Source organism: Eschscholzia californica, unplaced genomic scaffold, assembly GCF_041429995.1.
Source record: "Eschscholzia californica isolate CP2 unplaced genomic scaffold, dmEscCali1.0.p SCAF_1, whole genome shotgun sequence".
NCBI classification, from domain to species: Eukaryota; Viridiplantae; Streptophyta; class Magnoliopsida; order Ranunculales; family Papaveraceae; genus Eschscholzia; species Eschscholzia californica.
In genome coordinates, this window is record NW_028238198.1 from 39,017,849 (window position 1) to 39,040,296 (window position 22,448).

Consider the following 22,448-nt stretch of genomic DNA (forward strand, 5'->3'; position numbering starts at 1 on the left):
GAGAGAGTGGAGATGGAAACGACAAAGCAGAAAAAAACTAGAAGAAGACTCGAGACAGAAGGAATGAATAAAAACTCAAGTGGGAGTTATTACCTTGATGGGATGACGGTTGGGTTTCCAAGCTGTTCTTTCTTTTCGCCAATTAAATACGACTTGAGTTCTCCCCAATCATCGAGCTGTCAGGTCTTGGGAATGATCAAGGGGTGGATCTGCTTTTCGATTCTTCTTCTCTTCAATCTCTCCCTTGATCTCTACGGTAACAGCTCCAGACTAGCTAATACCGAGGAGGTGTGACTGATGGTAATGATGTCTTTGAAGTGGAAGAGTGAAGATCGATGCTTGTTCCCGATGTCCCGAGGAGGATTAATGGCCGCGCCGCCGCTTGCTATTGATGATGAAAGTGAAAAGGAGAGAAGAAGAAAAACCTAGATGACGTCACCCGGGAGACTCTCTCTCCTAAAAAAACCCTCCTTTCCTTTAATCCATTAGAGTGAGAAAGCCGAAAGTCAATAGAATTAGAGTGAGAAAGCCGAAAGTCGCGCATTTCTTATAGGTCTGAATCTAGTCGTTTAGAACCATTAACATAAAGTCATCATCGAAGGGGATGCAAGCTATGTATTACGAGCCATTAACGACCCAATCTCCGAAATTACTTAGACAATTATTCCGATAATAAGAGACATACAACACAAAAACACCATCTTACACTCGGTAATGTTTAACCAGTGATTGCGCACATGTAATTATACAGTTTTGTGTCTCATGCTATCAATTGTAAAATGTCCCGAGTTAGGACATACTACATTGTATTCCTCGTCATATTGTAACTAGAGTTGTTAGTAAGACTCATTATCTTGTTAGCAGGTCGCCCCAAGTATATCTGAGGCTCCAAGCGAAATTAAAATTGGGGACCCATACAATGGATACCAGAAAAAAATTGAATAAAAAATTAAATAAATTTTAAACAATGTAAAGGGTAGGAATAGAACCCTTGACCTTTTATCCAAGATCTAAAATCTTTAGCACTAAGCTACGCCTTGAATTATGTTTGAAATTGATTTAAAGTATAACTAGTTTTTCGAAAGTTACATACGAAATAGGAAATATGAGGCCCTTGATTATTTGAGGCCCAAAGCGACCGTTTTGGTGGCTTTGGTCACAGGCGGCCCCTGCTTGTTAGTGAAATATAACTTCCTTAAAAAGAAAAAAAAATGGAGACACACATATATAAGATTTAGTAATATTCTAATCAGATGTGGTGACTCACATAACTAACTAAATGTATGAAATAAAACCCTAGAGGGGTTCTTGGTTCTATCAAGAACAGATTTAATTCCGAAAACCTCGTTCTTTCCTATCCACCGTCAAATCCCTAATCCGAAGGTCTTTGTCTTAATACAGTTTGTGCTTATCATCCTCAACTGAACAAAGCTGCTTCCTCTTCTCTATCTTTGTTTCTCTCTCTACCCTCAAATAGAAAGCTTTGAATTTGATATACTGTAGTAAATATGGTGGCACTGATCTTTTCTTGAAATTAGTTCAAACCCCCCCCCCCCCCCCCCCCCCAGACCCCGCTCATTTTCAATCCGATCGTTTGAGCTCGTCTCAGATTTACACTCCTCATAATAAAGTTCCAATCTTTTTCATTTCCTTGATCTTTCAGTGATCGTGTTAGATTAAAAATTCTATCTTTTTTGAGTAATAAGAGCTAAAGATCGGATCTTTATTGAGTTTGTATGATATATTGAGCTGGTTAGAACAATTTGAGAACCAAATGTTTATCTTTTTCTAGGGTTTTGATTTCTTTTTGGTTTTTTTTTTTTTTTTTTACTTTGGTGGAATGGTTACTGAGAATTCTTCATATTTGATATCTGATATGGGAACCAGAACGATGATATCAAGCAATGATGGATCTTACGGCGAGGATTATATGGTGAGGAGTGGTTCTGCTCCTCCAACAGTTGAAGGCTCATTAAGTGCTGTTGGAGGTTTATTCGGTCATGGTGGCGGGGATGCTTCTCATTTAGGTTTGTCTGGTGTCAGAAAAGATAATGGTTACCTGACTGAAGAAGAGCTTAGGTCTGATCCGGATTACCTCAGGTATTACTACTCTAATGTAAACATGAACCCTAGGCTCCCGCCGCCTGTGCTCTCAAAGGAGGATTGGAGGTCTGCTCAAAGGTTTCAGGGCGGAAGTTCAGCTTTGGGTGGGATTGGTGACAGAAGGAAGGTGCAGCAGCAACAACATCATCAGCATCAGACTGGCATTGGAGGTAATAATGGATCTTTATTCTCTCTACAACCAGGGTTTAATTCACAGCAAGAAGAAAGCGAGGTGGAGTCCACAAATGCAGAATGGGGAGGTAATGGTTTGGTTGGTTTTTCTGGATTAGGACTTGGGGGCAGGCAAAAGAGCTTCGCTGATATGTTTCAGGTGAAATTTTGTATACTTCTCCTCCAAAATCTTGAAACTTTATTTTTAAAGTGTTTGTTTCATAGTCTTTAGCTATTGGCATTTATTGTAAGTGGAGAGTTCTAAACTCATAGAATCGAAGTTGTTCTTTTTCTTTTTATGTCCATTTGAGGTAAGGTCTCTCTAGATGCTTATGTTTCTTTATGTACCTATAGGAGGTAAACTTTTTCGCTTTTAAGGATGACGATTGTAATTACTACGGAAGTACGGAACATAGTTTTTTTTCAAGTCGTAATATACATATATATATATATATATATATATATATATATATAGAGAGAGAGAGAGAGAGAGAGAGAGAGAGAGAGAGAGAGATGGCGTCAAAGTGTCATTTCTATTCTTCCTAAGTTTTTCGATTTTGATTCTTTCTGAATTTAGTTGTTTCTATATTTGCTACACTACCACTCTATTTTGACCCTTCTTGTTTGCCACATGACTTTGGCAGATTAGGCTAGCCAAGGAGTATTTGTGTATTTTCTTAAACAAACTACGAATAACTGTAACGGGGAAGCGTTGGCTTTGCAACTTCTTAACTTATCAGTTTCTTAAGAAAAATCGAACTGTCAGTTTGTTCTTCTTAACTACATGACAATTTAGCCCTCCATTTTGCCAAGTTTTGGCTGAAACTTGATGTGGATCAAGTACGGCCTGAATCCCGAACTATTGATTTTTGGAGCTTCTGCCTAAGTACTGTGGATTTAATGCAGGATGACGTGGAGCGCACAACTAATGTCTCGGTTCACTCTTCTCGTCCAGCTAGCCGCAATGAGTTTGATAATGATGTTGACAAACTAGGTTCTGCTGAATCCCGGCTTGCACAATTGCATCATGAATTGGTATCAAATGGTCAGGGGATATCTGGGGTCCAACACGTCGGTGTACCAGCTCCGCATACATTTGCATCTGTTGTAGGTGGATCCTTGTCTAGAAGCACAACTCCTGATCCACAACTTGTTGCTAGGGCTCCTAGTCCTCGACTTCCACCTATTGGAGGAGGGAAGCTTGGTGGTTCAGATAACACAAGTGTGAATGGTTTCAACTCGTTCAATGGTGTCTCCTCTAGTATGAGCGAATCTGCAGATCTTGTTGCTTCTTTGTCGGGTATGAGCTTGTCAAGAAATGGTGTTGATAATGAAGAAAACTATAGGCGGTCTCAGATTCAACAGGAAATTGATGACAACCAAAATTTTCTTTTCAACCTGCAAGGTGGCCAAAACCAGATTAAGCAACATCCATACATGAACAAATCTGATTCTGGAAATCTGCGTCTACCTTCCATTTCTGAAGCAAAATTGTCATACTCCAATATGGGTAAAGATAATGGGGCTGATTTGGGCCTGAACAACTATTCATTGCTAGCCGATGAATACGCTGAACTGCAAAAAAGTGCCAATCCATACTTCAAGGCACCCTCTAGTACCATTCCTACTAGCCCAGGAGCTTTTTCACACTATCAGAATGTTGACACTACAAATTCAGCATTCACAAACTACGGTTTAAGTGGTTATTCTGTCAATCCAGCATTTTCATCTGTGATGGGAAGTCAAATTGGCACGGGTAATTTGCCTCCTTTGTTTGAAGATGTTGCTGCAGCATCTGCAGTGGCAGCCTCAGGTGTGAACTCCAGAGCATTTGGAGGGCTGAACAGAATGAGCAGTAACTACATGGATGAATTGTATCTTCAGTACACGAGGACAGCTGAATATGCTGCACAAGTTGCAGCTCTTAATAATCCCTCTTTGGGTAGGAACTACATGGAGAACTCATATGCTGATATACTTGATCTCCAGAAAGCTTACCTGGGGGCATTGCTTTCCCCTCATAAATCACAATCTGCTGCTTCCTACGTAGGAATATCTGATGGTGTGAATCAAGGTTACTACGGAAACCCATCATTTGGTCTTGGAGGCATGCCATACTCCGGTAGTCCCATGGCAAGTCCAATCCTCTCCAACTCTCCTGTTGGACCTGGCAGCCCTATGAGGCACAGTGAGAGAAACATGCGTTTTGTTTCCGGGATGAGAAACATAGGCGGAGGTGTCATGGGATCCTGGCACTCGGAAGTTGGCGCTGATGAAAGCTTTGCATCATCACTTCTGGAAGAATTTAAAAACAACAAAACCAGAAGCTTTGAGCTCTCCGAAATTGCAGGTCACGTCGTAGAGTTCAGGTAAACACTGCTTAAATCTCTTCGTGAGCTGAGTTAAGTGATTCCTTATTTTTATTTTAACGTCTACTTTGAGCAGTGCTGATCAATATGGGAGCCGGTTCATTCAACAAAAACTTGAAACTGCCTCTACAGAAGAGAAAAACATAGTTTTCCAGGAAATTATTCCTCAAGCTCTTTCTTTGATGACTGATGTTTTCGGTAATTACGTGATTCAGAAGGTATTTTGACTTGCACTCTAGCTTGGTAACGATTATTAGGAGTCAACCTTTCTGTTTTATGACTTATGAGTGGTATTATTTCAGTTTTTTGAGCATGGTACTGCACCCCAGAGAAGAGAACTGGCGAACAAGCTTACCGGTCATGTATTGAATCTCAGTCTTCAAATGTATGGATGTCGTGTGATCCAGAAGGTATTCTGTCATCATCTTGTTACCTAACTTAACTCTGTTGGATCTTGGAAGAGCATTTGCCAGATATCCTACTATATATATATATATATATATATATATCTCATATATCTCGTAGCCTCTGTAATAATATATATATTTTTTTTTGAAACTTTGAATGAATATGTTATCATTCAATATGGCGAAATACTTTCTGCACTTAACAACCATTTACTTTTGCTCGATATACGGGTCTGCAACTTGTTACTTGCATTGATGGTTGGACTGGACACCTATTGTTTTGCCTTTTTGGAGTTTGGACGTGGTCCATTCTGAGTCCGGTTTGATATTATGTATGAGTAACCTAAGTTTTAATGGTGTTACTTTTCAAACTGAATAATGCAGGCTATAGAGGTTGTTGATTTAGACCAGCAAACTGAAATGGTCGCTGAGCTTGATGGTAATATCATGAGGTGCGTACGTGATCAGAACGGTAACCATGTCATCCAGAAGTGCATTGAATGCATCCCTCAAGATGCTATTCAGTTCATTGTCTCGTCCTTCTATGATCAAGTTGTGACATTATCTACTCATCCCTATGGCTGCCGTGTTATACAGGTCCAGAGATGATTTCTCTTATCCAACTCATTTAAAGCATTAATTTAATTAATGGAACCTGCTTTAGATGCTGAAATTTATTCTTTTATTCTATCACCAGCGGGTCTTGGAGCACTGTGATGATGCAAAAACCCAGCAAATCATGATGGATGAGATTTTTCAATCTGTTTGTATGTTGGCACAAGACCAATATGGAAACTATGTTGTTCAGGTTTGTTTTATATTTCGTGAGCCTTTAAACCCAATTAGTTCTTCTCCGGCTACTTCATGTATAGGTTCTGTTAGACGCCCTTAGATTATTGCATGTTTTTTCTTTTCTATCTTGATATGGTGTTCCTCAGGGGCATCTTGCACGTTCATTTTCCTTTACCTTCCCCGGTTAGGATTACATCCATACTGGGAACAGATTGATCATGTCATAGACTCATAGTCGCATATTTTGATTAATACCTCCCACGTTTTCTGTTCTTGGTTCAATCTCATCCAAACGCTACAATAAATCCTGTAAATGGAGCCTTATTATATCTATTGCTGTCCAGATTTCCAGTTTTAATCTCCCCGTCTGTTGTTACCTTGTTCTTCTCTTCGTATTAAAGGAATATTAATCATATCCATTTTCCTTTTTCCTGAAATGATTAATTTTCTCCATGTTTCGATGTGTTAATCTTGTAATGATTAATTTTCTTTATGCTTGGACCAGGGCCATAAAAGAGTTTAAGGATGTACCTTACTTAGACATGGTAGTCAATTGGGATGTTTGGATGATGTAAAAAGTCCCATATCAACCTCTAAACTTTTGCTTTCCTTTCTTGTTCGTTCAAACTCTCAAAAAAAAAAAAATCTTGTAATGCTAAAGCAAACGAATAACACGAACCCAACATTAAGGTACTAGCTTCTCCTTCCACCATGCAGGAGGGATATTTACCTGAACTTTATGTACCCTTGTGACAGTCCTGAGAAGGATGGTTCTTCGCCCTCGCTAATTACCTATACTCATTTTGACATCCTATGATCTCTATCCATTTTGACATCTGCAGTTTGTGTAACTCTGTTTTGTAATGGGTCAATGGAATTTTTTTGCTCATCAGTTATGTTGGTTGCGCTGTTCATTTTGATAACAGCATGTACTGGAGTTCGGAAAACCACACGAACGTGCTGCTATAATTAAGAAATTAGCCGGTCAGATAGTTCAAATGAGCCAGCAAAAGTTTGCTTCTAACGTTGTGGAGAAATGTTTAACTTTTGGTGGTCCCGTGGAACGCCAGATCTTGGTCAATGAGATGCTTGGCACCACCGATGAAAATGAGCCTCTTCAGGTTTGTCACCTTACTTGTGGGTTCCCATCACTTTTTACTCTGTTAACTCTCTAGGCCGGATTACTATAATCTTCAAAGTTCTTTGCCCTACACAAAGTAGGGAGCATTGATATTCTTTGATGATTCTTGATAACACAAGTTTGTTTTTTCTTTCGCTCTATGCATCCACTAAAACTGCACCTAAAGTTGTTTTTTGAGGACGATTCTTCGTAGCTTGGCATGTTTCCTGAAATGAATCAAAGCGTAGGTAGTGTCCGCGTTTTGATTTTCATTTTCTGAAGTCTTGTCGACCCAAGTTAGATCTTCATATTGTTTGGGTTCTCTTTTCGAGGCTATCTTACTTGCTTACCTGGTCATTTCAAATACGATGCTTTAGCGTATTAGAGCATCTCCAACCCCAGTCTGTCTTGGGCCGAAAAAACCACTTTTTCACTCAAAAATTTTGGCCTCAGCTCAGCCTCTAAAATTCAGCTCCAGCCCCAGCCTCTCTTGAGGCCGAAAATTTGTTCATGTGGGAAACGCGTGAGCGCACTTTTAGTTGGTGTGCGAAAAACGTGTGTGATTTTATGTATATATAAAATACGTGTTTGAACTATTTTTCGAAAAAAAATTTATTCGGGGACCGACATTTGGTGGGATGTATTTTAATTACTAATATTTAAGTTTTTCTAGAATTTTAAAAAAAAATTAAAACGAATTAGAATTACAAAAATGTATTTTGATTATTAAGTTATTTTTAATTGTTTAATATTTTTTTTTTAAAAAAAGACAAAAAAACAAGCAGATCCGGTCGTTGGATAAACCAACGACCAAGATCTGTCCCCAAGTGACCGTTGGGGTCACTTGGGCCTCCCTTCAGTCGCCCCTAATGTTAGGGGCGACTGAGGGAGGAGCCCCAGCCTGCTGTCACGGGGTAAAATCTCAGCTATGCTGTTTACTCCGTGCGGCACTTGTGTAGCTTCTCTTCCTGCACAAGTCTAAGCCTTTTGAACTTGGATGCCTATGTAACTAAGACTAATAGGCAGCTCCAACACTATATGATTGAACAAAGAAAGCTTCTAAGTATGCACAAGAACACTCTAAGAGAAAACTCCAAGCTTTATTGCTTATGAAAAACTCTTTACAAGTGGGCACACTTCCCAAGTCACTCACTCTCTTGGATACCAACTTGGTTGCTCTCAACTTGTTCCTTGACTTGTTGATTTACAAATGAGGGTCTCATCCCTATTTATACTACTTTGCCTATACAATGGATGGCTAGGATTAAGCCACTTGGTTTGCATCTAATGGCTAGGAAGCTTCCTAGGAATTCCCTAGAAAACTTGGGCTCCAAGCAACTCTAGAAGCTTCCCACCAGAAATATCTTCTCTATTCTCTAGAGAATTCATTTGGGTTGGGCCAAGGATGAACCTCCCTCTTGCACACAAGGCAGCCCAGCTCCTATACACTTAGTCCCATGTTTAGCTGCTGTTTCTGGGCTGCTGTCCCGAGCTGTGCAAGCTGCTGCCTGGTCCAAATTGTAGCTACTGTCCGACCCACTTGATAGCTGCTGTTTGGTGCACTCATATGTGGGCTGTTTGGGCAGCAACCTTGTGCCAAAATGTTGCTGGTCCGGGCCACCTGAGCTGCTAGATGGGGCCACCAATTTTGGTCCATGACACTGCGCTCCGCCCGGCTGGGCTTGGAGCGCTGGGCGGAGGCCATAATTTCAAAATTATGTCCTCCGCCCGGCTGGGGTTGGAGATGCTCTTAGAGTTTGTTGACCTCTATTATTTATGTACATGTATATTATGGTCGCTGTATTCTGCGCGAGTGAAGGGTTAGGTCCTCCTTCCTAGTGTTCAAGATATCTGGTTGTGGTATTAATTGTTGTTTGCTGCCCATATTATATGATTTGGTCTAGGCTATGATGAAGGACCAGTTTGCAAACTATGTTGTACAAAAGGTATTGGAAACTTGTGATGACCAGCACCGTGAACTGATCCTGTCGCGAATAAAGGTTCACTTGAATGCACTGAAAAAGTATACTTACGGAAAGCATATAGTTGCCCGTGTGGAGAAGCTTGTTACAGCTGGAGGTACAGAATCAATCTCTTAGTTTCTTGCTCTCACATTTTCTTTAAGGAAATGTCATTTCAGCTTTGATATAAAATCTAAACCGCGATGATTGCAGAAAGGAGGATGGGTCTTCATTCTGCTGCTTACCCGTCGGCTTAGTCGGTGAGCGGTGAAGTTGTTGTACAGCTAACTGAAACTAGTATGAGCGGATCGTCTTATCTATCTATTTGGCCAGTCAGGTAAGAGACGTGAGAAATAAAGTTGTTGCTTGTACTCGGTAAAACTGTACATTTTATTTAGTTTGAAGGAGATATAGGTAGGTAGGTAGTAGGTAGTTAGAATCAGGCGAAAGCTGAGGCTCAGATGGGTGAATATGTGCACCTGATGCCCTGCAAGAAGAGGTATGTGTTTGTACAAGTTTTTAAAAGGTGTGTAAAGAGGAGGTAAGTAAATATGTGGAATGTACAAAAATGTGGGCATTGTGGAGAGCCTTCTGTGTTCAGGTGAGGCCAGAATTTTCTATTTATTTCTTTCTATGCGATTACGAATTTTGATTATTTCCACTTTGTTTTGGGAAAGTACAGTTTTATCAATTCCACTTTTTTGTTTGAGATGATGGTGTATTGTTGTGATTATTTTGATGCGTAGTTAAGACGTATTGCTGTCTTGTTCCGTATGCAGATAGCGCTAGAATGTCGGGGTTTCAGTGTATGAAACTCTCGCACAAGTATGAGCAAAGAGAATACCTTGCTAGGTCATTGATGAAAAAGTTTGACCTCAATGTATTCTTTCTCTGGTTATGCTGAACAGGCAAACCAATAATGTTGATAAGATATCTAGGTGGTGCGGTTGATAAGATATACTTCACAACGAATAATGTTGCGATAACTTCACCACGAATGAAGAAAAGGAATATGCTCTTTGAAGAATTTAGTATTTGTAGTTCACTAAAACTTTAACACTCAGTTGCGTCTAAATAATTGAAAATTGGATACACCCCTTTATAAGAAGAGAAACAAACATAAGCAAACTAGTCGGGGTCAAAATAATTGAAAATAGGACGGGCTTTTAGTTTTGGGAGTTCCTCTAAGTAAACTGTCCAGGAACTTCTTTGCTTCTCCGGCAAAGGGTCCTCCTTTAGCCGGATTCTTCTTTCTTTGTATTTAAATAAAGGTTTATCGGATTCCTCTTATCCAACATTATCACCCTTAATTCTATTTCTATTCCTCTTCAACCCTAAACCTAAATTTCAGACACTCCATTCTCTTCTCATTTAGATCTTCCTTCTGATTCTGAAAAAACAACTTTCGATCGTGAGTTTGTTTCCGCTTCAGATTCCGGCGAGAAAGGATTTTTCAGAAGATATCTTCAGAAACGAACTTTAATTCAATTTTGCAAAAACTTTGGATGAATCTCGATCAGTTATTGTTTAGGAAACATTGTTTTCTTTCGCTCTGATTAGGTAATTTCATTCAATTTTGATCTCTGTCATTGAAGAAATTAGGTTTTTACAGAGTCTGATAATGGCGGAAGATGACATGCTTGAATTTCATTTTCACTTCAATCACTATATCTTGTCCGTTTACTTTAAATCTTTCGAGATTCTGTCCACTACAAAATGGTGGCGGTGGTGGTGGTGGTGGTGGTGGTGGGTTTAGTGGTTTTATGGTGGTGGTTGGTTTGTGGTGTTTAGCAATGATGGGGTTTCAATGGTGTGTACCGAGGCAGTGGTGGTGGTGCGGAGAAGGTAGAGGAGAGAGGGTATTTTGTTTTCCCTATATCAAGTACAATAAATTTGGTGGTTCTTCAGTGACAATGGTGACTTCCTGGTAAATGCGATGGCGGCTCAATCGGCTGGGATATTTTAGTCTTAGTTTTTTGGTGACATTTAGGGTCTTTTCATCTTTGATCTTTAGGATCCTTTCATCTTTCTTCTTTCTTTCTTAGTCAGAGTCTAGTCAAGTTCTCTCACCTCATGAGATACTTTACATTCGAAGTTCTGAGAATTTACTTATGTAACTCTCATGTCGTTGAACCGAGATGAATAAGAATTTATCCATGTAAATTTTTTATTGTATCACTTATGAATGAAATATGATTTCGCGTGGTTTCAAAAATAAAATAAAAAGTATTGGGAGTTCCTCAACTTTGGGAGTTTCCTCAATTGTGGCAACTCCAGTGTCCGACTTCTACACCCAAATTATGTACTTGTGCGACGTATCATGTATCTATGTGGGATTTCGATTTTAATTTCTAACTATAAATTATTAGTTCTCAAAAATTTAAATTTGATATCTTTTTAGAGAGAGAATTTTAAAAGATAAACAAAAAGAAAAATTAGAGAAAGAATTTAAATAAAAAAAATTTAAAACAATAAAGAGATTAAAATAAAAAAATAAGATTAAAAATTTTTAAGAAAAAATGAAAAGGAAAAATGAGAAGGAAAAAATTGGGTGGATTCCCTTTCACCCCAAAACCCCAACTGTCATATTGGGAGTTTGGAGTCATTCAGTCGGGCTCCCATACATGCTCTTATAAAACGAGAAACATAAGTAAACTGGTCGGGGCAAAAGTTTGGAGTTTCACGTTGCATACTAGGTTAAACATAGACCCATATTCAAGGCAATTTAAAACCCCCCGCCTTGGATAAATTAAAGTTATTCGTGGAAAACAACATTTCTTACCATCATGACACTTTTTGCCATCGTTGTAGTTAACCTATAAGAGCTTACAACTACAAGAGCCGTCAACTTGTGTAGGTTCTAATCCATTTAAGCATTTCTTAAACTGAAGTAGTAGCTGATTTGGTTAACGTATCAGTTGGATTAACTTGTTTGGCTTTTTTCTTCACTATATGATCTTGCCTTTTACCATCACACTCTTGATAAAATGAAATATAGAATTAATTTTAATAAAGAAATAACTTTGTATAAAAATTTAAATTATACTAAATTACACAAATAAATTTGGATTCAGATTGATATTTTCAAAAACGCAAAGTGGGTGATGACATGAATTGCTAATCTTTTTAAGTGTTTCTAGTTCCAAAAAAGAGAACATAAAAACTAGGCCTCTAATATCGGCACCCTGATCGAATGGATCCATTGGGGCAAGTGGTCAGTTCGCCTTGAATAAATGAACATTGTCCAAAACGCATTCTTTACACTCATGGTGTGTTTGGTTGCAAGATTCTTAAGTAGGATTCCTATCAAAAGTGAGATTTGGTAGGAATCATGAATCCTTGGTCTGTTTGGCTACCAAGAATAATAGGACTCTTGAATCCTAAGGATTCCTAATTCCAAAATTTGTATTGGACCAAAATCCCACCTTACCCTCTAGGATTTTAGATTAATAAACTTAAAGCAACAAAAATATATTTCCTTGTACAAAATAATTATTTTAAAAATATTATTTTTTTCAAAAATCATTTTTTTCCGCAAAAACTATTTTTTCCTAGAAAATCATTTTTCTCCGAAAATCATTTTTCTCCGAAAATCATTTTTCTCCGAAAATCATTTATTCCCCGAAAATCGTTTTTTCCTCAAAAAGTCGTTTTTCTCCAAAAATTGTTTTTTCGCAAAATCCAATTTTTTCGACAACCGTCTTTTTCCCGAAAACTGATTCTTTCCCATATTATTTTTTTCCCGAGATTTGATTTTTTCCAAAAGCATATATTTTCCTGCAAACATGTTTTTTTAAAAAAAGGTTTCAGGAAATTTCGGTTACCGAAAAAAATGGTTTTTGAAAAAAAAAATTTGGGGGAAATTTTTTTTTTGAGAAAAATCGGGAAAACTATTTTTGAAAAAAATAATTGTTCACGAAAAAGTTTAAGAAACGGTTCTCGAAAAAATTTACGAAGAAAACGGAGAGTTCTTGAATGAAACGAGTTTCGAAAACAAAGTTGATTCAATATTTTTTTTAAAGAAGGGTTTGAAAATAGTCATATAATAATAAATCATAGGATAGTTGAAATTGATCAAAGAACTTGTTTTATTTCTTGATGATTTACAACACTAATCCAAGATCTATAAAAGCCACTCAGCCTTGCACCTTTAGCACCTCCCTTGGCAACACTAATCCAAGATCTATAAAAGAAAAGGAGCCACAGAAAAATTGGACTTATCCAAACGGGGTGCTACTAAAAGCAACCGGTCAAGCTGGTGTAGGCATCACAGCACAAGTTGTGATATACCCCTACTAAAAGCACCCGATCAAGCTGGTGTAGGCATCAAAGCACAAGTTGTGATATATCTCACGCTAGGGGTGGGAATCGTGCGGGTATGGGCACCCACGGGTAATTCTGAGTCGGGCTCGGGCGGGCCGGGTAAGTTTCTCCTCTGCCCACTCGGGTTCTCGGGGGGGCTTTTATGAAATCTCATATGATCAAAGCCCGTCCAACCCACTAAAGCATCGGGCAAGTCGGGCTTTGGGCAAATCGGGCATCGGGTTTCTTTATCTGATATTTTTCTATCAGATCAAGAAACTCTAGAAATTTGATATTGTTCAAATAAGCTTTTCTAAATAAATTGATACCAAATCTTTACAAAATTTACAAATCGAGAATGAAAGAAATACTCAGATTCCGTAACATAAGAAATCAACAACTGATATAGATCTATATATGCAAACATGAGACTTGGTTGTCTTTCAGTTTTTTGCTTGTCTTTGTATGTTCCAATAGTTCTTCTTTGTTATTCCTTCACATCGAAATAATCTTAAAATTTGATCACTATATACATAGAGATGGAAGATGATCCCAATAACTTATTTAATAGAGAAGAGGGTTGGCATAAGAAGGTCTAGTAAATAAGAGAGAAACGGCTACAGAGACAACTTAGATGCTTTTTTCTCTCTCTCTATGCTACCAAATTTTTCAGATTCAATGTGGTAAACTATTAGGGTTGCTTCAATGTGTAGTTTATATATCTTGGGAGAAACCCTAAATCTACCTTGGGCTTTATAGTGAAGTATAATCGACACTCAAAATGATTGGCATCTATAGGTACCCGCCGGGTGACCATATCGGGCTCGGGTATGGGCGGGGTGGCGGGCAGAGCTTTTCACCCGAGCCCGTCCATGAAAAATCATCGGGCTGGGCGGGTAGTACCCATCTTCGGGCGCGGGCGTCCATGGACATTGTCGGACGCGGGTAAACGTGACGGGTATCGGGCTTTCGGGTAGAATTTCCACCCCTATCTCACGCGTAATCCGGGTGCTTACAACACTTTGGCCGGGGTCTTTAGCCCCTCCCATCCAAATGAGGTATTACATACCAATTTCATCAAGAACAGAGGAGTGCTATAGCCTATAGGGCAACAACCAAATCTTAATAATCTCACTCATTGGTTGTTATTTATCTAGACACGTGTTAGAATCCTATTAGCTAGACCGTATGGTTAGAGAGATGTAAGTGAAAGTAGAAAGAAATAAGTAGGAAGGAGGAAAACAGATGAGGAAAGGAGACAACAAAATATCTAAACTCCACCTCAGACCCCAATTGGAACAAAAGAGATAAATGGAAAGTGGGGGCATCCCTTTTTTGCACTTTTTCTCAACTTTTCCTCAGAAAAATACTCTCTCTCTCTCTCTCTCTCTCGTACAGATCTCCAATTTCCATAACCAGAGATCAGGAATCTCTATGCCTATCTATCAGATAAAGTTTCCATTTTTCTTCTTCTCCATATAGTCCTCATTTCAAAAACCCTAGATTCGATTCTTTCCTCCCCTTATAATATTTTTAATTTCAACTCTTTCCAGACCCTAAGAAAGAGAGATATTTTCTTTTATCTCAAACTCTAATCTCTCACAGAAATCAAGAAATTGACTTTCTTTTTCATAGGAGGGGAGAGGAAGTCAGTAAGCAGATATGAGTAATCAAAGATGTGGTAGGGGAGATGAAGACAGAGTTCAAGAATGGGAAGCTGGTTTACCAAACTCAGATGATCTAACTCCTTTGTTTCAGCCATTGATCTCATCAGAACTTGCCTCTGCTTTCAGTATTAGTCCCGAACGTTATCGAACTATGATTGATGTGAATCGGGCTTCTCAGACCACAGTTTCCAATATCAATCAACAAGATGAGGATTTCTCATCAAGTCATCTCAAATCTTTGCCTTCTTTAGCTGAAGATCAAATCGAAAAAGACGATGAAGATGATGAAGCGGGTAGGCGCAAAATACAAAGAACAGAGAATACTGAGGAGGACCAATCAGCTCAAACTTTGAAAAGACAAAGGTTAGTTTGGAATCCACAACTTCACAAACGTTTCGTCGAAGTAGTTGGTCATTTGGGTATTAAAAATGCTGTGCCGAAAACAATTATGCAAATGATGAATGTGGAAGGATTAACTAGAGAGAATGTTGCAAGTCATTTACAGAAATATCGATTGTATTTGAAACGAATGCAGGGATTATCGAACGAAGGTCCTTCTTCGTCCGATCCTCTGTTTGCAACAACTCCTATACCTCATAACTTAAATGAGTCCGGTGGCCAAGGACATGTTCCTATGCATCCTATTATGCCATATGGAGCACAAGTAATGTCTATGCCAGTTTATCACGATCCGGCTTCTAGGGCTTATCACGGGTTCCAATCTCAGCAGTATCATATGTTCAATTCAATGGGGTATCACCCTTATGTTAATCAAAATGATAAATAAAAACTTCCATTTCGCATTTGTAGTGGTGAGTATCTTAATCTTCTTTGTCTTTGTCAATCATTAGTATCGTTTTCATGTGTCTGCAAAATTCTGCAACTTGACATAGGTGAACCTGTAGTAGGTAGGTTAAGTTCGTCCTCAGATGGTAAAAGAGATGTGCCTTCTATGCGATTTGTATGGTATGGAAAATTTCTTAGTTGAAGTGAAAAAAATGTTTGTCGTGATTCTGTTTCTATAGTACTCTTTGATTCTTTTGTTTGAGATGTTAAAGATGAGTTTATCAGCTATCTTCCTTGGTTTCTACATGTTTATATACAAAAGTTATCGAGCTCATATTTTCTTATAGATCCAACAAGAATGAAAAAATACATTTAGGAGTCAGGACCCCAAGATCACTCTATGTTAAGCGATCGGACTATTCCATTCACGAAAGAAGAAGAAACTTTTCTTTTTATTCATGAATTTTTTAAGCCAGAACAGTTAATAAACACTAAAAACTCTTGGCCGACCGACTTCAGGTCCTCCAGATCAGGACCCAAGATCTCGCATTAGCCTCTCTAAAATTGAGAAAACAATTCAACACTCCTCGAGTGGTGAGGTATATCCTCAGGAATCAGAATCTCTTCCCCGAACGCAGGAAAATGGCACATGTTCCAGTATTTTGGTCATCAGCATATTCAGCTCTTACTAAACCAAGCTATGCTCCAACACCATAGGATGACCCATGACCTGCAAGGCTATAGAACCCAGTTGGGTTGCCCTTACATCCTTCGAGCTTCCTAGTTCATTTCCGTGCTCTACAGATGCATATACACGAGTATTTCTTAATGGTACCCATAGCTCAGCTGCTAAATGCAGATAATTTTGTAATTCCGTGAGAAATCCATAATAAGTTTCATATTAGAAAGAACAATAGGGCTAAAGTAACCATTTTATAAATATAGGATACCGCGTATAATGAAGAATAGAAGTACACCTTTTGGACACAATACCTAAGGAAGGCTCCCACACAACCACCACAGAGACCATGGAGGAGTAGAAGAGGTTTACCAGCACCTGCTTCGACTTTCTTCCACTGGACGAAGCGGGTGAATGTCAACTGGTGGCGGTTAAAGAATGGGAGACTAGTTCTAGTGCCAAGCTCTAGCCTCTTGGTCTACCTGCAATGTTAAAAAGTTACACATCCAGTATTCAGGAAGGAATACACAAAGATATGTACTTCTTATCAAAACCAAATGAAATACCGAAAGAAATCGTACCATTTTGCTTTGAACTTAAATATCTAACAGAGAGTGTTGTCAAGCTCAGTAATAAGAAATTTAAGTGACCCAGTTGATACCTGCTGGAGCAGTTGAGAAAAATAGGGGTTTGGCAAGATAAGAAACAAGGTATAAATTTTGAAGGTTTGCGGTTGGTAGAAAGTTGAGACTCGAGGTGAAATTGGGGTTTGGCAACTGCCCAGTAGAGCAGAACGCCATGACTCACAGTACCTGATTTTGTAGAGAGAGCAAGGGGAAGGGTGCCTTTACTCAGACCCGCCTTCACTCTTGGCACTTCTTGTAGGCCTCAGACTGGCCTCAGTTTGTGATGTTCAAACCGTCTATGTGCCTTCGGACTTGCATAGTCCGTGGGGTGCGAAGAGAGAAAGTAGGCATGAGTGAAAAAGATGAGCACCTATTGACGCTCCCAAAGGACAGAGGGGATAAGTAAGAGCATCTCCAAAGCAGAACTCAAAAGAAACTCCATTAATCTTTATCTCTCAAGTTTCATTTGAGATTCTAATTCTTATGTAGCAAATAGAGATCCTCTAATCTTTGTGTGTTTGCAATGCAAATCTCTAAAGTTTTTTTTTGTTGTTGCTCATGTAGCATGTTAATTTTCGTAAAGAAATATTCAATTATTTTGAAGATATATGAAGACTTGATTTTTATTGGTCCATATTTAAAAATGATGAGTTGGACAATTAGCAAATATCTCAAGAGGACATAATTCTAGTTAGCTACCGTCACATCATTTCAAAGATCCAAATTGAATTTTGCATTGGAGAAAGTATTTAAAGAACAACTCAAAAAAATTTATGTAACACTCGGAGTTTTTAAGATTGAGTGTTACATCGGAATTGCTCTGAGCAAGTGGAAATGAGTGAAGTCACGCGTTTGACTCTTGTTCTTGTAGTCCCGACTCCATCATGTTTATTTTGGGATAATTATACACGAATTCCTTTAGATGGTCCATTTGGATGTATAAGAGATTCTTTAAGCTCCTAGAATTGCTCTGAGGCTGTACTTGAAGCAATGAATCTCATCTTCCCCATATGAGAAAAATGGACTGGTGCCTGACCAAGTGTCATGAAAATTTATAGGAGCCGGAATAGGTGCAAAACCAGAGAGTATATATATCATCCCTTTCAAGGGCTGAAATAAAATCACTCAACTTTGACCAAAACTCCACCTCTCCTTCACTTGAAAGACCCCAATATTTTATGCCCCCAATTCCTCTTGTAAGCAATAGACAGATTATAGAGAGAGTAGAGGAATTGACAAACTTTAGTTTCAAATCATATTCCAGATATATATGTTTATATGGCCCAGCTTGAGAGAATAAAAAGCTTCGCAAAACATTGCAAAGATGCAGAAGACAAAGTCGATCAACTTCGAGACCATAATTCTCAATCAACAACATCACCCACTACACCAACCTTTGGAAAGAACCATGATCCTGAAGAAGATCATCACCATGAACCATTTCTCAAAAAATCTGTTCTTGCAAAAGTAAAAGACAAAGCCAAGAAATGGAGAAATTTACTTGTTCACAAAAAGACCCCCACCTATCAAAACAACAACAACACCAACAATTATAGCTCCTCCTCGTCCACCACTCCTTCGTGGGGTGTCTCCTTAGACGATGACGATAATATTGACGGAGCGGAAGATCCTGAATATCTTGGAGCCCCAAGTAATTATATCAACAATTGCCCCTTCCATGCTTTCACCTTATTTTCTTATAACTATCGAATTACTTTATTACTTATAATCTACATTATCATTTGTGACCTATTATTTCTCGTTATTGTACAGTGTATGAAACAGAGCTCGCACCGGACCATCGAGGTCCCAATAAAGAAACAACAAATGTCCAACGTAAGCCGCTAATTGACGGAGTGGAAAATCCTGAATATATTGGAGCTCCAACTAATTATATCAACAATTTCCATGCTTTCACCTTCTTTTGTTTTAAATATTCCTCCATCTAATTACTTATAGGGTGCCTTTATAGGCACCCTGTCCTTTTGCTATTTGCCCACCTATCTCTTGGCACTTCCTGTGGTTCTGTCCTCAGATTGAGCAGTCTGAGACCCACAGACCTTGGACTGTCCCAATCTGTGGAGACACTAAGAGTGAGGGAGACCAAAGAGTAAAAAAGAGAGGCGCCTATAGACGCAACGGTACTTATAATCTACATTGTCATTAGTAATTAATAATTTATTGTTGTTGTAGTGTATGAATCAAAGCAGGCACCAGACCATCAAGGTTACAATAAAGAAACAACAAACATCCATCGTAAGCCGCCTATTGACGGAGTGAAAGATCCTGAATATTTTGGAGCTCCAAGTAATTATATAAACAGTTGTGCTTTCTATGCTTTCACCTTTTGTTTTTAGCTATTCGTCGTGGAATTACTTATAGGGTGCCTCTAAAAGCACCTTGTCCCTTTGCTCTTTGCCCACCTATCTCTTGGCACTTCCTGTGGTTCTGTCGTTAGACTGAGCAGTCAGAGACCCACAACCTTGGACTGTCCCAATCTGTGGGGACACTAAGAGTGAGGGAGACCCAAGAGTAAAAAAGAGAGGCGCCTATAGACACACCGGTACTTATAATCTACATTGTCATTAGTAATTAATAATTTATTGTTGTTGTAGTGTATGAATCAAAGCAGGCACCAGACCATCAAGGTTACAATAAAGAAACAACAAACATCCATCGTAAGCCGCCTATTGACGGAGTGAAAGATCCTGAATATTTTGGAGCTCCAAGTAATTATATAAACAATCGTGCTTTCTATGCTTTCACCTTTTGTTTTTAGCTATTCGTCGTGGAATTACTTAGAGGGTGCCTCTAAAAGCACCCTGTCCCTTTGCTCTTTGCCCACCTATCTCTTGGCACTTCCTGTGGTTCTGTCGTCAGACTGAGCAGTCTGAGACCCACAAACCTTGGACTGTCCCAATCTTTGGGGACACTAAGAGTGAGGGAGACCCAAGAGTAAAAAAGAGAGGCGCCTAGACGCACTGATACTTATAATTTACATTGTCATTAGTAATTAATAATTTATTGTTGTTGTATAGTGTATGAATCAAAGCAGGCACCAGACCATCAAGGTTACAATAAAGAAACAACGAACATCCATCGTAAGCCGCCTATTGACGGAGTGGAAGATCCTGAATATTTTGGAGCTCCAAGTAATTATATAAACAATTGTGTTTTCTATGCTTTCACCTTTTGTTTTTAGCTATTCGTCGTGGAATTACTTATAATGTGCCTCTAAAAGCACCCTGTCCCTTTGCTCTTTACCCACCTATCTCTTGGCTTTTCCCGTGGTTCTGTCGTCAGACTGAGCAGTCTGAGACCCACAGACCTTGGACTGTCCCAATCTATGGGGACACTAAGAGTGAGGGAGACCCAAGAGTAAAAAAAGAGAGGTGCCTATAAACGCACCGATACTCATAATCTACATTGTCATTAGTAATTAATAATTTATTGTTGTTGTATAGTGTATGAATCAAAGCAGGCACCAGACCATCAACGTTACAATAAAGAAACAACAAACGTCCATCGTAAGCTGCCTATTGACGGAGTGGAAGATCCTGAATATTTTGGAGCTCCAAGTAATTAATTATATAAACAATTTCTTTTGTTTTTAGCTATTCGTTGTGGAATTACTTATAGGGTGCCTCTAAAAGCACCCTGTCCTTTTGCTCTTGACCACCCCTCTCTTGGAAACTTCTTGCGGGCCTCAAACTGAGCAGTTTGAGGACCACAGACCTCAGACTGCCCCAATACGTGGGGGTGCTAAGAGAGGGAAGCCCAAGAGTAGAAAGGAGGGGTGCGTAAAGATGCACTCGTATTACTAATCCACATTATTGTTTGTGACTGATTATTTCTCGTTGCTGTATAGTGTATGAATCAGAGCTCGCACCGTACCATCAAGGTAACAATAAAGAAACAACAGACATCCAAAGTAAGCCGCGGATTGATCCTCTCGTCTCCGATAAACATGTTAAGCCTTCCCATAGCATCACATCTAGTACTCCCAAAGATTATCAAGAAAAAGAAATCTTGAATCCTACCAAAACAATAAACGAGTCAGCTGTGACGACACAAAAGAATCTCGTACCTACCAATACCAAGGTTCCACATCAACAAAAAGAAATCCCAGCTCCCAGCAAAATAATAACCGAGGCAACCATGACGAATAGGAATTCTGAATCATTCAATGTGAAAGTTCCTGGAACAACCCAAGTGGTTGCTCCGAAGATCCAAACTGCCTCAACAATTCAGACATCTAAAACAGAGCCAGTGACGAAAAAAAACCCTTCGTCAGCCAATGTGAAGGTACCTGGAGCAACCCAAGTAGTTGCTTCGAAGATCCAACCTGACTCAACAATTCAGACATCTAAAACACATTCGCTGGCGGAAAAGAAGCCATCATCAGCCAACGTGAAGGTACCTGAAGCAACCCAAGTGGTTGCTCCAAAGATCCAAACGGCCTCAACAATTCAGACATCTAAAACAAAGCCGGTGACAGAAAATAAGCGTTTACCAGCCAATGTGAAGGTACCTGAAGCAAACCAAGTGGGTGCTTCGAAGATTCAAACTGCCTCAGCAACGGAAACATCCAAGGCACCAAGAAAGATGGATGATACAAGTAGTAGTACTACTGGTGAGAACAAATGGGATAAAGGGGTTTCGGTGAAGGAATATCTTATGCAGAAATTGGAACCCGGAGATGAAGAAAAAGCGCTTTCAGAGGTGATATCTGATGCAATTAGTCCAAAGACGATTACTGGAGATACAGGTGTTGTGGAGAAGGTCAGAGAGGCAGTTTCCTCTATGCTTGGGATAGAACAATCAACAACTTCGTCAACGATAACAAGGAAGACTTCAACTGAAATTCCCCTTTCTACAAGTGCCCAAGAAGGTACTTACTTCACTTCTCTACCTATTCCTCTTCTTTAATATATTTACGGTGAGATTTATTATTTCTCTAATTGTATTTGCAGTTATTGTGGAAGAAAAACAGGAAAGGATACTCCAAGCCAATTGAGAAGAAAAAAATTACTAGTCCAATTTTGGAAACCATGGATCAAGTTTAAACATCAACACATTATTACGTATTAATAGCGAAGCTATAAGGAACTTCATTATCAATTTTGAATGTATCTAATATCTTAAATAAATTCTTAATTACTTTGTCTTGAAAAAAAATCTAAGAAAGATTGATGACAATCAACAAGACAATGACATCCATCGGACCATATGCACAAGGAAAGGTCAATATGGACATTTTTTGCAGCCATCAAATCTTACTTCTTCGGACGTAATATGCATTTTTGATAATATTTATAATATGCGTTTTGATAATATTTTTAATGGTTGTTCATATATCATGTTAATTAATATATAGAAGTGTCGAAAACTATTGGAATGTCTCAATCTTAATGCATTGACTTAACAAGAGGCTATAACTAAGGGAGTATATTTTGAACTTGATT

The 22,448-nt window shown here is 38.9% G+C and overlaps 3 protein-coding genes across 16 annotated transcripts; all 3 read left to right on the forward strand.

Annotated features, from left to right (window-relative positions):
* The first annotated feature begins 1,255 nt into the window (after positions 1 to 1,255).
* On the forward strand, positions 1,256 to 9,632 carry LOC147566696 (pumilio homolog 2-like). Of its 10 annotated transcripts, XM_086653206.1 has the most exons (11): positions 1,256 to 1,752; positions 1,888 to 2,273; positions 2,394 to 2,434; positions 3,181 to 4,643; positions 4,720 to 4,861; positions 4,946 to 5,053; positions 5,435 to 5,647; positions 5,748 to 5,858; positions 6,769 to 6,963; positions 8,867 to 9,041; positions 9,137 to 9,632. In XM_086653206.1, exons 2-11 carry the CDS (start codon positions 1,892 to 1,894, stop codon positions 9,178 to 9,180), a joined length of 2,874 nt encoding a protein of 957 aa, XP_086509332.1. In that variant the 5' UTR covers positions 1,256 to 1,752; positions 1,888 to 1,891; the 3' UTR covers positions 9,181 to 9,632. The 10 variants fall into 10 exon arrangements, 8 of the variants coding, with proteins under 8 accessions (XP_086509332.1, XP_086509331.1, XP_086509330.1 ...); XR_015230530.1 differs by having other exon boundaries at positions 1,888 to 2,434; positions 6,348 to 6,963; XM_086653205.1 differs by having other exon boundaries at positions 1,256 to 2,273.
* A 4,846-nt stretch (positions 9,633 to 14,478) lies between these two features.
* LOC147566697 (transcription factor PCL1-like) lies at positions 14,479 to 15,903 on the forward strand. Its single transcript, XM_086653210.1, has one exon. The coding sequence runs from the start codon at positions 14,888 to 14,890 to the stop codon at positions 15,677 to 15,679; it is 792 nt and encodes a 263-aa protein (XP_086509336.1). The 5' UTR covers positions 14,479 to 14,887; the 3' UTR covers positions 15,680 to 15,903.
* Positions 15,904 to 18,024: 2,121 nt separating this feature from the next.
* Positions 18,025 to 22,381, forward strand: LOC147566698 (uncharacterized). Of its 5 annotated transcripts, none has more exons than XM_086653213.1 (8): positions 18,025 to 18,634; positions 18,757 to 18,819; positions 19,177 to 19,290; positions 19,599 to 19,712; positions 20,022 to 20,135; positions 20,448 to 20,561; positions 20,852 to 21,874; positions 21,957 to 22,381. In XM_086653213.1, the coding sequence occupies exons 1-8, from the start codon at positions 18,262 to 18,264 to the stop codon at positions 21,998 to 22,000; spliced, it is 1,959 nt and encodes a 652-aa protein (XP_086509339.1). In that variant the 5' UTR covers positions 18,025 to 18,261; the 3' UTR covers positions 22,001 to 22,381. The 5 variants fall into 5 exon arrangements, with proteins under 5 accessions (XP_086509339.1, XP_086509341.1, XP_086509338.1 ...); XM_086653215.1 differs by having other exon boundaries at positions 18,101 to 18,634; positions 20,448 to 20,510; XM_086653212.1 differs by having other exon boundaries at positions 18,106 to 18,634; positions 19,177 to 19,305.
* Positions 22,382 to 22,448: the final 67 nt, after the last annotated feature.

What these genes read in the sequence shown, in the direction of transcription:
- LOC147566696 (XM_086653202.1), top strand. Translation starts at nt 1,841, where the DNA reads ATGGTTACTGAGAATTCTTCATATTTGATATCTGATATGGGAACCAGA. An exon ending in GATGTCGTGTGATCCAGAAG is followed by an intron (nt 5,054 to 5,434) that starts GTATTCTGTCAT and finishes TGAATAATGCAG; the next exon opens with GCTATAGAGGTTGTTGATTT. An exon ending in ATGGCTGCCGTGTTATACAG is followed by an intron (nt 5,648 to 5,747) that starts GTCCAGAGATGA and finishes TTCTATCACCAG; the next exon opens with CGGGTCTTGGAGCACTGTGA.
- LOC147566697 (XM_086653210.1), top strand. Translation starts at nt 14,888, where the DNA reads ATGAGTAATCAAAGATGTGGTAGGGGAGATGAAGACAGAGTTCAAGAA.
- LOC147566698 (XM_086653212.1), top strand. Translation starts at nt 18,262, where the DNA reads ATGGCCCAGCTTGAGAGAATAAAAAGCTTCGCAAAACATTGCAAAGAT. An exon ending in TGAATATTTTGGAGCTCCAA is followed by an intron (nt 20,562 to 20,851) that starts GTAATTAATTAT and finishes GTTGCTGTATAG; the next exon opens with TGTATGAATCAGAGCTCGCA. An exon ending in TTCTACAAGTGCCCAAGAAG is followed by an intron (nt 21,875 to 21,956) that starts GTACTTACTTCA and finishes TTGTATTTGCAG; the next exon opens with TTATTGTGGAAGAAAAACAG.